This window comes from Cavia porcellus, unplaced genomic scaffold (genome assembly GCF_034190915.1).
Source record: "Cavia porcellus strain 051 isolate PalLab524CR breed Dunkin Hartley unplaced genomic scaffold, mCavPor4.1 scaffold_2, whole genome shotgun sequence".
NCBI classification, from domain to species: Eukaryota; Metazoa; Chordata; class Mammalia; order Rodentia; family Caviidae; genus Cavia; species Cavia porcellus.
The window spans coordinates 58791998-58809014 of NW_026947485.1; the positions used below are offsets into that span (position 1 = coordinate 58791998).

Consider the following 17017-nt stretch of genomic DNA (forward strand, 5'->3'; position numbering starts at 1 on the left):
ACCTACACACTGTACTTCAATTGCACATTCAAAACTGTACCGTTTCCACCATAACTAACGCCACCAACTCATCAAAAAAGAAAAAAAAATAATAATCACAGGCACGTTAGGAAGTTTGCAGAAAAACACAAAGAGGCTACAGAGATTACTATCACCACCTATTCCGCCGCTAGAGTTTGTGTGCGTGTTTAAGTGTTTTCGCCCAGCGCCTCCTTCCCTGGCTACAAACAGCAAACACAGGAGAGCGCTAAAAGGCTCTCTCACTGAAAAACCCTTCGAAGCAGCCGAAGGATTAAGAGAGTATCTGCGGGGCGGCAGGAGGGTGGAATAAAAGTTGCTCTGCAGCCCGCTCCTCCGAGCCCGCAGCGACCGCAGGGGTGAGACTCCCAAAGCCACTTCCACACCTCGGACGGCGCAAGCAAGAGCGGCGGGCAGAGGCTGAGATTCCAGAGGGCTCCGCAGGGAGACGCGCGGCGGGGAGGGCTGGGCTCGCTACCTCTGCACACGGGCGAGCCGGGGCTCCGTCTCTCAGGTGAGCTGCTCCGGCGGTGGCTCTCAGGGGAGCGGCGCGGGCGGCCCTTGGCCCGCGGCGCCTGCTCGGCCGGGACTGCAGCAGGCGGCGGCGGCGGCGTCGGGCTGGGCGGGCTGGGCCCTGGGAGGCTGCCGAGCGCTGCGCCGGCGGGCGGGCGCGTGGGGCTGTGCTGGCCGCCGCGCAGGAGCTGGAAGGGCACGGTGGCGCGGATGGGCTGCAACAGCCGCCCGGCGCCCGCAGCCGGGGCGCAGCCCACGCCGCCGCCCGCACCGGTCCCGCTCCCGGCGTTGGCGGCGGCGGCGGGCGGGGAGCCGGCGGCGCTGCGCCGCATCCTCTGCGGCGGGGGGTGCGGGGTCTGAGAGGAACTGGAGGAAGCGGCGGTGGACATGGTGGACGCCGCGCCGACACCGAGGGCGGCGTGCGGAGCCGCGGGTGCGTGCGGGCGAGAGGGAGGGGCGGCGGGGCGGAGTCTCGGGCCCCCTGCCCCGCGCGCCCCGCTGGCCCCCCGCGAGGGGGAGGGGAGCCGCGAGGACGAACGGGAACTGCCGAGGCCGAGGGCCCCAACTGTGGCCGGCTCGGCCAGGCGGTCACGGCCGGGGCCGCGCGGAACGCAGCGCCGCTGCCCCTGGCATCGCGCTGACAGGGAGGGCACCGGCTCAGATCCCACAGCCTCCTCCTCAGCCCTCGGGACTGCACGCGCGAGAGCCCAGCAGCTACAGGCAGGGCCGCGTCGCCTGCCTCTAGGGACGGAGACGGGAAAGGGCCTCCAGGTGCCCGGATCCCGCGCCAACCGCAGACGCCGCCGTCTCTACGCGCTTCTCACTCGGAATGGCAACTAATTCTCCACTCGCACCCCGCCCCCGGCACCGCCTCCCGCTCTGGACCCGGCAGCTGCCACAGCGAACGTCCTCATTGGCTCTACTGGTCTGCATCAGGACGCAGATGATTGGTGCTAAGCTAGAAGTGAGAAGCGCTTCTCCCAATGAGAATGGTGACTCCTGCTTTGAGGGCGGAGCGTGGGAGAGTGGAACAGTGAGTAGGGGGCTATGTGCGCAGGGAGGGGCGTAAGAGTTGACAGCCCGGGAGGTGAGAGCTAGAGTAGGAAAGTGTATTCCTGCGCGTGCTCCAACACCACGGAGGACCACACGCCCGGTAAGCAGGTTGCAAGGGCTCCGCCCTTCCAGGCCTTCTGTAAAACTTTAGACAGAAGAGACTTAAACCGAACTTACTTTGAAAGCACACCTGCATCCGGTGGGATGTGTTAGAATTAGAACCAGAAGAATCGATCCCTTCGCCTCTAATTTTAGTAGCCTGAGTTTTGGTACCTTCATAGAATCGAAACAACTTCAAGTGATGAGGAGCAAGATCTGGGCAACTACTCGTATAGCTTATGCTAACATTTGGAGTTACGCAGTGAAAAGAGATCATCAAATTCTGTGTTCCAAAGCGGTAACTAAACTGCAGAGATCAAGGAATTTGACGTCATCACACCAGATAGATTCATGGAGGGTACCCTGTTGGCTTTCCCGAAGCACATGGCCGCTTGGGAGGAATAAATACCAAACATAATAAAACGATCCCCTGTGGTCAACTTGTTTTCATTCAGCAATAAAATTAAGGAGGTACAGTAAACCAAGGTTTAAAGCTTAAGCAGGAACAATTTAGAGCCTATATCAGATACCTTCCATTAATTTTTCTATGAGGTTAAAAAAAAGTGGAAATCAGATTGGTCTACTCCGGGTGGCTGTCCATACTACCGAGCTTCCTCTGATTTCAGGCACTGTATGCAGGGGTCAGTTTCACTGCAAGGAACCATCCCTCTCTGCTTCCTTATACACTCAGCGGAAAGCATACTAGGTTCTTTTTTTTTTTTTTTTAAACAATGAAACCCAAGAAAAGTACAAAAATTACATCTAGTACTTTAGGCTTATCACATATGAAAGTAATAGCCAACATTTATTGAACATTGAACATATTTGCCAGCCACTATTCTAAGGGCATTATGTGTTAACTGATTCATTCCTTATATAATTCACAAGGTAGGTACTATTATTAATCCCCTGTGTTCCCAGCTGAGGCACAAAGAAGCTAATTAGCTAGAAAATTGGGACCTAACACAGAAGGACTGGCTAAGAGCATCAGAAAGCCCTCAGCTCTACTGCTGCACAGCTGAAGATGTGGAGTTCATGACTGTAGAAGATTTACAGTAGTCTACAAGTACTGCTTATGAAATAAGATAATTTTTTACAAATGAAGCCTCTACTGGCTTTTTTTATTTTGCAGAATAAACAGTCCAGAAATTTACTTTTTAAAATTTGATATGATTGACCAATTGTACTGATTTTTCATCTGAAAGTTAATGGATTTTTCAAATATCAAATTATTTTGTAAGAAAGAAGAACAATCAAATGGCTTCTTTCTGGTGACTTTTTCAGAATAGCAAGAACAAAAAAATCCCTAACATTAAAATCATATAAAGTTTTTTTTAAAATGCTAGTAAATATCCAAGTTGTTGATTTGGTTACAGCATTTCTTTATAAAAATATCATCTCTGACCACTCCTAAATATAAATATGGAACCACCTCAGCACATTAGATTACAATAATTCTAAATGTATTCTAAACCACAGTCACAATGATCAATATTTGATTTGGATTCAAATGAGATATGTGGCTATATTAAGACTTTCTGGTTTGTTTAAATTGACCATAACCAACTTAAATGATACATGTAAAAGCAAATCTACGGGTCTAGGATGTGGCATAAGTGCCTGCTGGTAATTAATTATGACCTATTTGGAAGCTCAACCACCTTCTCTTTGCTGAAGAAAACTTGGTTGTCTCTAAAACCATTATTCCATGAAACAGTGACCACCACAAACAAGAAATTTTCACTTTGAACAAATCTAAGGTGGACTTACTTTCCAATGCCTGTTGCTGATTTCTTCATACTTTATTCTTTGTGATGATGATCGTAGGTTTTGAGGGTAAGTAGAAGCTTTAAGAAAATGTTCTGCTCAGTAAATTGGAAATGCCTAGAACAGGCTATCGATTGTGTATCTTCCAATCTTTATTATGCTGCTGTGCCAGCTAATGGGATAGATAGAACTAGGACAGATTTTCCCTACTTTGTTGAATGTAAGTGTAACAATCTCTCAAATTTTTATATAAGACTTACTGTTAGTCATGACCTCTTTGCTATATTGTCGTAACTAAAATACAAAATTGAAAGTGCAATTTGGTAGGGTAAACAATATCTCTGTTTTCAATAGCTTTGTGCCTTAGACTTGGATGGGACACCCTTAGCTAATCTGAGCTAGACTTCTGTTATACTTATTTCTTAGTTTAAAAATGGTAATGGATCATATTTTAGATTAAATTACAACTTGGAATCACTGAATACATAAAATTAATATGCAGCCCCATGTGGATAAAGAGCAGGATGAAGAAATGTCAAGGCTACAGAGTTCCAAGATCTTCTTTAGTTCTATCCAGGTTGTTTCAGGCTGGGCATCTGGTACAGTTAGAAATGCTTTGTCTCCCAAAACTCCTGCTAAAATTGAATCCCCACTATGACGTATTAAGAGGGTAAAACCTAATCTGAGCCAGGCATACCGGCATATACCTGTAATCCTAGCTCTTGAGAGGATGAAACAGAAGGATTACTGTGAGTTCTAGCAAGCCTGGGCTACATAAGTTCAAAAACAGCCTGCTTTGAACTACATAATGAGTCTCTGTCTCAAAAAAAACACCAAAAACAGAAAAAAACCTTAATCTGACGATAGGGTTTAGAGATAAGACATTTGGGAAGTGATTAGGATTAGATAAATTCATCAGAGTACAGCCCCATGGTTGTGAACTGCTTATTTTATGAGAGAAAGGCAAGACTATACATATGCTCATGTGTGCTCCTTTTCTCTTGTCCTGTGATGCTGTGTGTCACCTATGGACTCTGACCGCAAGAAGACATCACCAGACGAGCACCCAGACCTTGCATCTCCAGAACCATGAGCCAAAATAACCCTCTTCATAAGTTACTTGTCTCAGGTACTTTGTTATAGTAATGAAAAATGGATGAATGCAGCATTCAAGGCCCGTGCAAATCCAAAAGGTGGTTCATGCTGTCAGCAATACTGATACTATCATGGCCAGAAGAGAGAACAATGAACAGATCTGCACTGATGCTCTTCTTAAGCTGATTAAATTCTCTTGTAGTTAAATTTCTAATAGCAACAACAAAGCTTTGCCTGGATTTCTGTCCCTGACAGATGCTTAAAGTAAGACTCCTTACAGCTTGTGACAGCCTGCATGCTCCTTTATATTGCACTCTCCCTGTGACTGAAAGGTCGTGTCCCAACCATCATATGGCTTACTCCTTCATTGCTACCAGGCCTTTACTCAAGTGGTACCACTTTCACGAAGGCACTCTTTAAAGTTGTAAATACGCCCTGGGCTTCCCCCTCCTTTTTTTTCCAGACCACTTAGCACCATCTAACTTATAAATCATTGTTTTTTGTTGTGTCTACAAGAGTCCTGAAAGCAGAACTTTATGGGGAGGGAGCTACTGGAAATTGAATCTAGGATTTTTACACTGAGCTACATCCCCAGCCCTTTTTTATTTTTTATTATGAGATAGGCTCTCACCAAGTTGTCCAAACTGAGCTAAAACTTGCAATCTTCCTACCTCAGCCTCCCAGAATACAGGATTAAAAGGCATGTGCCACTGTGCACAGCCAAATATTTTTACTGCTTTTATAACTGTTAACTTTCTACAGCCATGCTTAGGACATAGTAGATGACCAAAATATACATGGTCAATGATATTGAAAGAGTGGTAAATTTTAGGTGGTGCTTGTTTCATAAACTAAAACATATCCCTCATCAGAAACAGAAACTAAGATAAGCACAGGTGTATCTCTGCTGCAAAAGCATAGCCACGGGGTAGAAAAATAGCCCATGTGACTACTTTAAACCATACTATTATTTCACTGAAGCTGACATTACAAAGTAAAGAATATGTTATGATCCTTATAGAGCAGAGTAAAAAATATTAGTCCTAATGGTTTCTGGACACTCATTCAGAGTGAAAATTAAATTAATAATGGAGAAAAGTCACTGAAATTTACAGGAAAAAAAGACAACTGAAATTGTCAGAGAATGACAGTTGAAAATCAGTTAAGGAGTAACATCTGCTGATTGGTGGTTAGCTCAAACACACTGTCATGAACACCTATTCTCAAGAGGACTGTGTAAAGAAACTAAAAAATATTTAGTTCAGAAGAAAAGACTATTATCTGTAAATAAAGAAAACTGTTTCTCAGATAAATTCAGAAGAAAGCCCTAGAAATAAAAAGTATTTTAATTTTCAATGGTAATGTTATCAAAAGAATAAGTATAGAGTTGTTCCTGCAAGAAAATACTAGTTTTCAGCTTTCATCTCCATAGTAACTTTGCTTACCAACTGTAATAACAGTGACACACATGCCCCGAGTGAATATATAACTAGACTTGTACCATTGAGCTAAAACACTGTATTGAGTCAAGCCAGCACATTCATAAGACTTAGGAACCAAACAACTCAAAATATTCCCTTTGCATCCTGTGATGTTTCCTTTGTTTTAGTTGCAACCACAGCACTCAGAATATATTAAAACAATCATAGTAGCAATTAAGGAAATCTGCCTTATTATAATATTTAATGATAAGAATGTATAGTAAGTAAAGTGTGTCACAGATTAATTTCTTCCTCTGTGGCTAAATCTTACTTTTTACCTAGTATGTTGAGGGACTGCTGTTACAATCAATTCATCAGCACTTTGATCAGGGAATCTTGTTTTTATTTTTATTTTATTTTTTGATGCCAGGGATCAAACTCATGACCTTGCACTTGCCAGGCAGGCACTTAAGCCACTGAGCTAAATCCCCAGCCCTAATCTTGTTTTTATTATTTTAAATTTTTTGTAGCATGTAATTTTCAGAGTGCTACTCTCCTTGTTGAAAAGGTCCATATTAGTACATTTACTAAGCCAACTTAGTAGCACTAATATTGGCACCATGGAATAGTAATTTCTCATCACTTTACTTATGAAATGTCTTTGAAGAGTCAGACGTTATTTTACACTGATAGGGCACACTTATTGTCATACTTTGGTAACATTAAGAAAGGAATGGGAAGAAAAGCTCCCTTTTAAGGAAGGGCGACAAAAGTATGGAGTTAAGAATTCACAGGACCTATGAGGAGATGACCGCACAGTGTGCCTTGGCTGGTGATGAGCAGAAGATAATATTGGTGACAGGTTAGGAAAGATCTTGGTTTCCAGGTGAGATTTGTACTTAGTGAGTAAATGCTGAAGAGCTAAACTGAAGATTCTTGAATGAAGGAAGAACATGAGTAGTACTGTGCTTTAGGAAAATGAATGAAAGAATAGTTTACAATATGCACTGGAAACCAAGGCTGAAAGATGGTGTGGGGGACTCTGAGAATAGTGCACATGAGTTCATTACTTAGGGCATGGAGGAAGATGTAGAGATGAAAGTGATGCTCCTGTTGAGAATTGTGAGCACCACGAAGAAGGAGATCAGATCACTCTGAGACTTCATGCTCAGATGCCTGAGAAGATAGTCATGACTTTAACAGGAAGAAGTCAGTCAAGAGAATAGGTTTTATCTATAAATAAAAGAATCAGAAGATATTAAAGAGAAGGAGTTTTTGTTTTATTTTAAGGATACTGAAGTTAAGAATAGTAGATTTAGATTTTGTGATGATTCATGTTCCATGGTAGTTGAATCCATGGGCACAAATGAAGCTGACAAAGGAGAAAAGTATCATAATAAAGGAAATGGATGACAAGGATAAAATTTTGGAAAAGTACAAATGACTAAAGAAAAACAAAAAAGATAGAAAAAGACTTATGTGAATACTCTTAACAGAATAGAGTTCAATATGTAAAACTAAGTTTGGTAGTGGTTTATGAGGTATCTGGCAAGCTAACATCCATCTGTCATCTCTGAGAATGTATCACCAACCCCAACACACAGAAAGCTTGGGCTCAACAGCTATTGTTTTACCAAATGACTTTGCTCTTCTGATCACTGCTGGTTTGGCCTGAGATCAATGATAGACTGAAGCTAAACCAATCATATTTTTCTCCCATAGAAATTTGAAACTGAGCAATGAAAGTTATTCTATTAGGGCATAAACTAGGAACACAGTGAACACAGGAATTTGTGCATGGAATGACCCCTTCTATTACAGGCACAGAAAAACACAGAAAACCTGTCTTCTGAGGAAAAGAGTGACTTACACACATAAAGGAGAAGTGGGACAAGATGATCAAAAGGCAAGGTGAAAGCCTGAGAGTCCCCATGATGAGTACTTTATGTCTTATCCATTTTCTTCCATTCTTGAAAATCATTCCCAATCTGCACCCTTCCCTACCCTACTGATAAGACTCCATCTACCTGGTTATTCAGTGAACAAAAGCTGGGTGATATTCTTGCTTTCTCACTCTTTTCCTTTGCACTTCCAATCATCTTTTGGGTTACTCATAAATAGATGTCTAATCTACCCTATTCTTTTCACCTCTTCTGCTATGCCATTAACCACACTATTGTCATTTCTTCGCTAAATGATTGCAGTAGCTATCCAACTGAACTGGACTCCCAGTTTCTACTCTTGGCTCCTTTAGTTTCTACATATCAACCAGTCAAGGTAAACTTGATAATTTATCGGATCCTGTTTATTCCTCCTTGAAACCATTCAGAGTCTTCCAATTACTTTGCAATGAAATCCAAACGCCTTAAAATAGTTCAAAGGGCCTGGCCTATTCTGAATTGTGCCTCTCTCCACCTCATCTTGCTGTTCCTCTCTTCCCGTTAAGTTCCAGCCACAATGTCCACATTTAACTTCCCCTGAAACACCATGGCAGGACTCTCATACAGGTGTATCCTCATCTTAAAACACCTTTCCCACCTCCTTACTCCTCAAGTCCTCTGAGTGGTTCCTAGATTTTCCAGTCTCAAAATTATAAAAGTACATTTTAAAACTGCTTATAGTAAACCTTCCCTACCATGTGGTAAAGATTCTAAGCACAGGAATCTTCTCACTATTTGATCACTTACCTACCCAGTGCCTAGAATATAGCAGGTATTTGATAATTATTTTTTTATAATTTTATTAGCCTTCTACTTATTACTTTCCATTTTTCATGAAAGTTGCCTATGGTCTCATACATAATCCTCCCTCACTGTTTCAATTATTAGATTAGGTTTCTGTCCATCAAATGATCACTAAGTGATAAAGTTTTTAAATAGATGGCCAGCAATATCACATGCTATTGAAGGGACAAGAGGTTAAGTTACTGGAGCTAATCTCTGGTAATGTTCAAGCCAGTAGTTTCCCAAAAAATGTGGTTCCATGGAAACCAGACAGAACTTTGTTAATGAGAAGGGTAAGAAGGTGGACTCATCAATGTAAAATACTCTTTAAGAAGTGTGACAGTAAAAGTAAGGCATGAAGTAAAATGGGATTTTGGGATTCACCAGAGTCAAAGAAAATGTATGTTGGTTTAGTTTACAGAAATAGGAAAGAAATGCAAATTGGTATAAGCTAAAGGTGCCAAAGAGGGGGAAAAATGAAGGTCTGAATCAGGGAGACAATTCATAGATTTAGCTTCTACCAGGCAGTAGGAAGTTTGATCAAGAACACAAGAGTTTCCAAAAAGGGACAATGTTTACCTCTCTACTGTAGGAATGAAGGACATTAAGAGGCAAAAATATAAACAAAGTTTTGAATAACACTAACAGAAGTTGAGCACATCCACTTCGGGAAGTAGCAAAGTCTTTTACAAACTAGTTGTCAAGGGGAAGATCAGAATCCCTCGAAAGACTTTTCCAAACCTACCTCCTTCTCTCACTTCCTCACCCAAGCCGAGTTTAATTTCTACCACTACAATACATTCACTGTTGCGAAGGCCACAATGGCTAACATGAATGTGCCTTACTTCTTAGGTAGGATGAGGCAGCAAACACATAGCAGTTACTGAGGACAAAGCCAGTGAGAAGCGTACGTGGGAGTTTTAAGAGCTCTGGGATCAAGAGGATTATGAAAGAAACCTGGGCAATACTCGTGCTTTCTCATTCTCTTTTCCTTCCCACCTCCAATTACCAGCTGGTCTTTTGGTTCCTCATAAACAGATGTCTAATCTACCCTAGTCTCTCCATCTCTTCTGCTATTACGTAGTTCTGACAAACTATTGTCAGAAACAGAAACAGAAATAGAACTCTTTTTTCAAAACATGTCAAATCATCAGGCATACTTAAGGCTCTCATTAAAAATAGATTTTAGTACCCTTCCCTTGAGAGTCTAATTCAACAGGTCTGTGAGGGGAAGGGTACAATTATAATAATGTTTAACAAATTCTCCTGGTGATCGTTCTGATTATGCAAACTTGGGAAACAGTGGATTAGAAATAAATGCCAAGTATTGTTATGGGCCCAAAATATTTTCTCCATTTTCAGCCAGATTTACAAAACAGTTGATATCCATTCATAGAAATTATCAAAAGAAAACAGCTTCCAAATCTCTATCTGGATTGCTACAAAATAATGTGTTATTTTACATAATCGGTAACTAATGCTATGATTCCACATAAGCCACAGTTATGTTTAAAATATAAGACTATATGGGCCAGGGATATAGCTAAGTGGCAAGAGCAAGGTCCTGAGTTCAATTCCCAGTACAAAAAAAAAAAAAAAAGATTACAAGCGTTTCTTTCTTACAGGGAATTTCATTGAGGAAAAGGTAAATGGACCTGTATCACAGTCATTGTTTATAAAAAAAATGACTTAGATATCTTAAAGCCTGATCTGCTTCTAATTTGCTTAGCTCCCAGATTGATAAACTACACATATCAAACTCCAGGACTGTAAGTTGACTTTATCCACTTACAACATCCTTAAACAAAATCTTTAATACTGTAGTATAGGGCTGCTAAAAATAGACCAGGTCCCTGCAAAATCTTTTTCTAGCCCCCTCTCCAGAAAGAGTGATTTGCATTGATACCCAACACGTGGAGCCCGGTCATGTTTTTGGTCCCACCAAGTCCTTCTAATTATGTACCAGTTTTTCTTCTTTCTAGTTGGCCCTGACCAGCAGGCATACATTAGTGCTAAATCAATATTAGCTGATACTTCCCCAGGTGTGGTAAGTGAGGAAACCCAATCACATGAGCAAACATAGCCCTTCCTGTTCACATTTAACATAAGATGGTTATTATTATACTGCATGGAGGAAAATCGTATTGTTTTCTTTGGTATTTTGACTAAATCTTATGTCACCTTAATGTGCTCTAATTAGATGAAATGGATATCAGAATCCATTGTTACTGACTATAGATTCCCTACTTTGCTCGCTTCAGTAGCACATATACTAAAACTTGGAATGATTCCTTACCATACATAGTTCAGCTTTTTCCATTCTGTTGCAGAGCCTCCTCCTACCCTTCCTATTTCTTCTCAACCCTAGCCATGGCCTATGCCCCACACCCTTTTGCATTTCTAGAACTGCTTACTTGTGTAGGGTCTGAGTAGGGCTCCAGGAGAACTGAGTTTACATACCTGCGTTAATTGCTCACCTTGGGTGGAGCAGTGTCCTAAATAAACTCAAGTTGTGCCACAGCACCATTACTCAACAAAATATTTATACAAGTGTCACTTATAACATAAAAATAAATAAGACCTTTCAAGTTGTTACTGAGGAAAGAAGCTTAAGCAGCCCACTTTCTTACTCCAGGGACAATCTCACTATCCTTGTTCTTAGAAAACTCTTGAGTTTTCTTTGAAGAAAGACAGAACACAGGTATAGTGAGCCAAGTCAAAGTCACATTTACTCTTGAAAGTCTCAGCTCCTTGTTAATTATTTATGACGAGGAGTCTTGTCATTCTTCAACACTTCCCAGTCATAGCTATTCATAATGTAGCTATGCATTCAGTGCTTCCATAAATACCGAGAACATTTATGTTTAGTACTACAGATAAAAAAAATAGTTTGAAGTTTTAAGAAAATGGCATGACTCTACGTAATTTTTTCTTTTCTATTTTCTAGCTTCTTAGAAACTTTATAGTTTTTTAAAAAGCACTTCCTATATCTATGACCACAACAATTTTATGAAGTAGTTAAAACATGAATACTATTTTCATTTTACCCATGGAGAAATCAAGGCTCATAACTGTGACTGAGATCACAGCTAGCATGTAAGAGACTGAGATGTGGAAGCCAGGTCTGCTTCCTAGCCCAGTGCTTTTCCTTTCTTATAAAAATATAGCAAGACACAGTCTACTAGCTGTGATCAGTCTAATAGAGAGGCATGAGCTAATAATGTATGTAAGAGAAACTGCAAGATTGATTACCCACATTCAGGTTAACCTGATGATGCACCGTGTTAGGAAAAGACTGTCCAAAGGTCCTAATTTGCTTTGAACATCCAGATTTCCTGATAGGAAGACAGGGTGTGGTAATTATATATCTTGTTTTGGGCTTATGTTCTCCATACCCTCACCCTCACAGATGTCTCAAATATTGGTAATTACAGCTGTCAGAGCCAAAGGCTACAGACTCATGATCCACACAGATGACATACTAAAAATCTATTCAAACTTTTAAGCCTGAAGTAATGTTCAGCATTACCAGACTTGAATTAAAAGAGAACAACTTTCAGAAGAAGTAGACATTATTCCTGTCATTGCTGTACTCAACTACATAGACATGTAATAATTTCTCTTCAGTCTGAGAAGGTATGCAAAAACTTATTTGCCTCCAAATTTGAGTAATTTTAAACATACAGTATGTATGCTTAAGGATAAAACATAGGATTAAACTAAAATGGTTTGACATTGGGAAACTGATCCAAAGTAACGAAAGCAACTTGAAATAGTGAAGGAACTGCTTCTAAACACAATCCAGGAAAGAAGTACGGCACAGAAAAGTAGTAATCTTTGTCATAGCACCCTATAGGTGGGACTGAGTAACATCAACCCCATTTTAAGAATTCAGTAAGTTGCAATAGTGGCTGCAACACAATATATGCAAAACCATGGAATTGCTTACCATCTGTATTAACAAGTCATCAATTGTGGTTTGGGCTTCCACATTTAATGGGGAATGCATGTTTAAAGAATTATGAAAATAGACAAGAAAAGATCAAATGAATCTTACTTTGGAGAAGCAGTGTAAAGAGGGCTTAGTTAGTAATGGCCCTCGGGTCATTTAGTGCCATAGATATTGGTGTTTGGGGATTTTTTCATTGCAGAAATAATGCAAAAAAATATAGATTTAAGAGGAACAAGGTCCATAAAAGAAGCTAATGTGTATTTAACACCTGAACTGCCAGACAAACTATGTACATAATCACTATATACATTATTTCATGAAGTCTTCATCAAAACTCTGCAAGACAGAAACACAGAATGAAAAAGAGTAGTAAAGGTCAAAGCCAAAGGTCAAAGTCCTTTACTCAGTATTTGGAAATAAAGTCTGTTTACCTTGAAAGCCTGTGCTACCACACAAGTTACTGTAACACTGCACAGAGCAAAGCTATGGAGTCTTTTTCCCTTCGTTAAATTCAAGAGTAGTTTCTACAGACATTGTGTCTAGGATAGTGATATAGTCCAATCTAGAATTAGGAAAATAGGCTAAATTCCTCTGAAGTTGTCTTTAACCTCATAATTTTAGATTAAAAATCAAATGAATGCAGATTTAGTACAAGGCTTTTAACTGGGCACACACACTTTTATTACTTTTTAATCATTAAATGACACATAGCCCATTTTTGGCAGCAATGTGTCATTCTGCCCAGCACTGGGAATAAAAATGATTCTTCATGTACTTTCTTAGTATGCTAAAAATAATCATACACAGGCTACCAGAATTCCTTTAGTCCCTGCCTAAAACCTATTCAGAAGGCATACAAAAAACACACATCTAAGCGTATAGTACCATGTGTAAAAATGGAGATAAGAATCCTAACTAGTTCACAAAGTTCTTACAGTTATAAGTAAAATAAAACTTTTAAAATTCTTAGTACAATGCGTAGAGCATAGAAAATACCCAATAAGTACTATCTTGGTGGTTACCATCTTACTAAAGAGTAGAAAAATTCTACAAAAAAAGGTGATTGTTGATCTAAGAACTATTCATCAGCCACCTGGCACACATACTTCATTTCAAAATACCCTTACAGTTAACATAGGTATCTAAAGGGCTCGCTGACATAAGTATACAGTTCATTTCACACTCCATATTTATTAAAGTTTTAATGAGTAATGTAAACAGGAAATGAAACCATTATATAATTCAATGTTTCTTTTTCTCATTTTATTTATGTTTATATTATAAAAATGATTTAAAGACAAAGAAAATGTTAAGACATTATAATTACACTATTACTTACTTTTCCATTTATGTCTGTTTTGCAGCACTGGGGATTCAACTTATAGCCTTGTACATGAAAGGCAAGCTACATCCCCAACCATTTTTAGAAATTTTATTTTGGGTCAGGCTGGTTCTAACTTGGGAGACTCCTGCTTTAGCTTACGTTGCTGGGATTACAATCTCAGGATGAATTTTTTAAGTTTCATTTGTGATTAGAAACAGCTTAGATATAGGCATGCCCTTTATTATTACCAAAATGAAAAGCACATCTAAAATTGTACTATGACAGTATCATCATCTACTTAGAGACATACACATATGTACAATTACATTTTGGTTTCCTACATTTAATAAAATTTGAATGTTTAAATGTCCAGCATTTTAAGGGGTTACATTTTGTTGAAGACACATTAACATAATGAGCACAAATAATATGGCTTAGATCTGATATCCCATTTCAAGATAAAGAATAAAAGCCTCACTTTGTAAAAGATGCTGTAATTATAACTGATAAGTGGTTTAGAAATATGAGTGGGGTTGTATAGACTTAAACTTAGACTTATTTGCCTCTTACTCTAATTGAGAGCAAAAGTTATTAGGGAGAGCAAAAAATCCAGATGACTTGATGGCAACTGTTGAAGGATAGTTATCTCTGCCAAATGTAGACATTACAAAAATACAAATAGTAACTGTACCTCACTTGTCAATCCTGTCCTTTTCCATCTCACCCTCTGATAGTCTTTTCGGAGGACTCTGTTTCTCTCTAGGACCACTGGTAATTAATGCCTTTTGAAAGGGTCCACTTTCCTAGCTATTCAGATTGCTTCTGCTTCATCAGGAAAAAAAATTGTCCTTGGTGATAGAACCAAGTCTTTCCCAGTCTCATCTACTTTGTTTTCCAGATAACATGTGTATTTGGGACTGAAGAAGACAAGAAAATGTGGAAAAGAGATATAAGAGACTAGAAGTGGTTCAATAAAGCAGCATTATTCACTGTTAAGGAAAACTATTTCTTCCAAAGGTAACAGCTTCCTGTATTTTCCTGTGCAGGCTCAGGGTGACTTTGAAAACTTCACCAAAATTTCTCATTTTAAATATTAACTTTTATATTTATATCTGTTTCTAAATATGCTTTAAAAAATAATTAATTTTAAAACACAACAAAACAACAACAACACCCGAAGAGACTTCAAGGTAAATTCAAAGGGAAGAGGCTAAGCTTCTATGAAGAACTGTCCCACTTGGAGCTATTTCTATCTGACTGCATGGTATTCTGTGTTTATATTCTAGGTAGCAGATTATTCTTGTGGATAAATAAATGATGTCTCTTTCTTTTCCCCAGGAGATATGACATCACTCTAATTTGGAAACAGCACAGTATCTGCCAACATGAGGCAGACTAGGTAAAAAGAGGACAGATTTCCACTTCGGAAGATTTGTCAAAGAACAGGTATCTCAGGCTAATGAAAGAACATATTTGGACCTGTAAGATAAAAAGAGGCTCCAGGAGGGCTGCATTTTATGGTGGATGGACTTTCCAGGCAAGGAAGAAGGCCATCTAAATGGTGAGGGACAAACCAGTGGCAGGCCCAGGGTTCACTTTCCTCATCAATAAAATCAGAACCTAGTCCAGCGGAAAATATAGTAGTCACAAATTGGAATGAGCTTATATTCCCCAACCCTGGTGAATTTTTAAAGCTAAATTATGTGACTAACTGGAAGCTTTAAAATAAAAAGAAAGAATCCAGCCTGACTTCTTGCAGTAAAAATGAGAATTCTGTTGTCACCAAGGACAAATTGCAAGAAGATGAAGACATCTGAGATCACATGGATAGCATTTCCACTCTGAGACTGCAGTGTAAGGTCCAGAAAAAGAATATTCTTTACAGAGACATATATGTTAAAATAAGAACATTTGGCCTTAATTTTAATCCAGAAGTAAGTAGATGAATTAAATGTCAATGATGTCCATTTTAACTTGAACTCCTCTGTACATAATCTAATATATTGAAAGTACTAAAATTCCGCTCATAGTACATGACTGAATATTCTCTATACAGTGTGTAGGCGTTAAGTAAATGCCATAGTGCATTTATCATAAGATAGTTTTTCACATTTTAACATCTCTGAAATGTGAATAAAACTTAAAATAAATGGCATGTCATGGTTTAATTAGTAGCATATTTTTTTCTTAGCGCCACTTAAAATAATGGTACAACTTATTATGGTGTCTTAGATTTGATGAAGTATTTTGTCAAATGATGACACATAAGCTGAACTATTCAACAGAGTTTAAAGTCAGAACTCTATAGTCCTCAGTACATCAGAGATGTTTTTGTATTTATTAGTTACCTTAAGTGTATCTGGAAAAATGCTAAACACTCCCAAGAAGGTCTAGTTTTGGGAGCAAAGATAACAAGCATTATCAGGAGGAAATTGGTAGGAAGGACAATAAACTGAATGACCTTAGTGGTGGCCTCTGCTAGGTATCTCGTGATTTACTGTCTAAATTCTTAAATCTGGTTCTAGTTAATTTCAGCTCCTTCCCACTGTTCTGGCAATCATTGGTGTAGTGCAACCCATGGAAAAGATTCATTTCGATAAAGTTCAGAACAGAATATAAGTTTTTCTAAATATTTATGCAAGGTTGGACTGTGGAAGATCTCTTATACTTTAAATATGCTCATATAAATTCTCTGTAAATTTTTTAAAATATATTTAATTAGATCATTTTGTCATCCCATTCATATCAACCCCAAACAGTGCCAGTTTTTCAATAAGAGCTTTGGAAGTCTTAAGAGATCAAAGTAGTCAATTAGTTAGTGGTATGGAAGGTTAAAACCAACAACATATTGATTTGAAAAGATAAATATGTATGCACACACATAGATGGATAGATAAGGAAGGTTATATCAAAAGTGGTTACTTTTGCATGAAAAGCATTGGAGTTGTTTTCATTTGTATTTCTAAACTTTGCCACAATCAACACATATTGTATTTTCAATAATTAATAAAGCAATAAGAGTTTTATTCTATAATTAAACAGGTAGTACATA

The 17017-nt window shown here is 39.2% G+C and overlaps 1 protein-coding gene and 1 long non-coding RNA gene across 4 annotated transcripts in view; one reads left to right on the top strand and one right to left on the bottom strand.

The window, feature by feature from the left end:
• Positions 1 to 9651, bottom strand: part of Glcci1 (glucocorticoid induced 1) — a 92827-nt gene extending 83176 nt beyond the window's left edge. Inside the window, exon 1 of one of the 3 annotated variants that reach the window (XM_063242209.1) lies at positions 9535 to 9651. In XM_063242209.1, coding sequence (XP_063098279.1) covers position 9535 — 1 coding nt within the window. In that variant the 5' untranslated portion in view covers positions 9536 to 9651. Of the gene's footprint in view, positions 1 to 496; positions 1340 to 9534 lie in introns of those variants that run through there. The other 2 variants (XM_063242191.1, XM_063242188.1) reach the window with 2 other exon arrangements.
• Positions 113 to 16133, top strand: LOC111758389 (uncharacterized). The gene is made up of 4 exons (XR_010045247.1): positions 113 to 532; positions 4499 to 4579; positions 14864 to 14982; positions 15304 to 16133. It is a non-coding gene; the product is annotated as an uncharacterized LOC111758389 (long non-coding RNA).
• Positions 16134 to 17017: the final 884 nt, after the last annotated feature.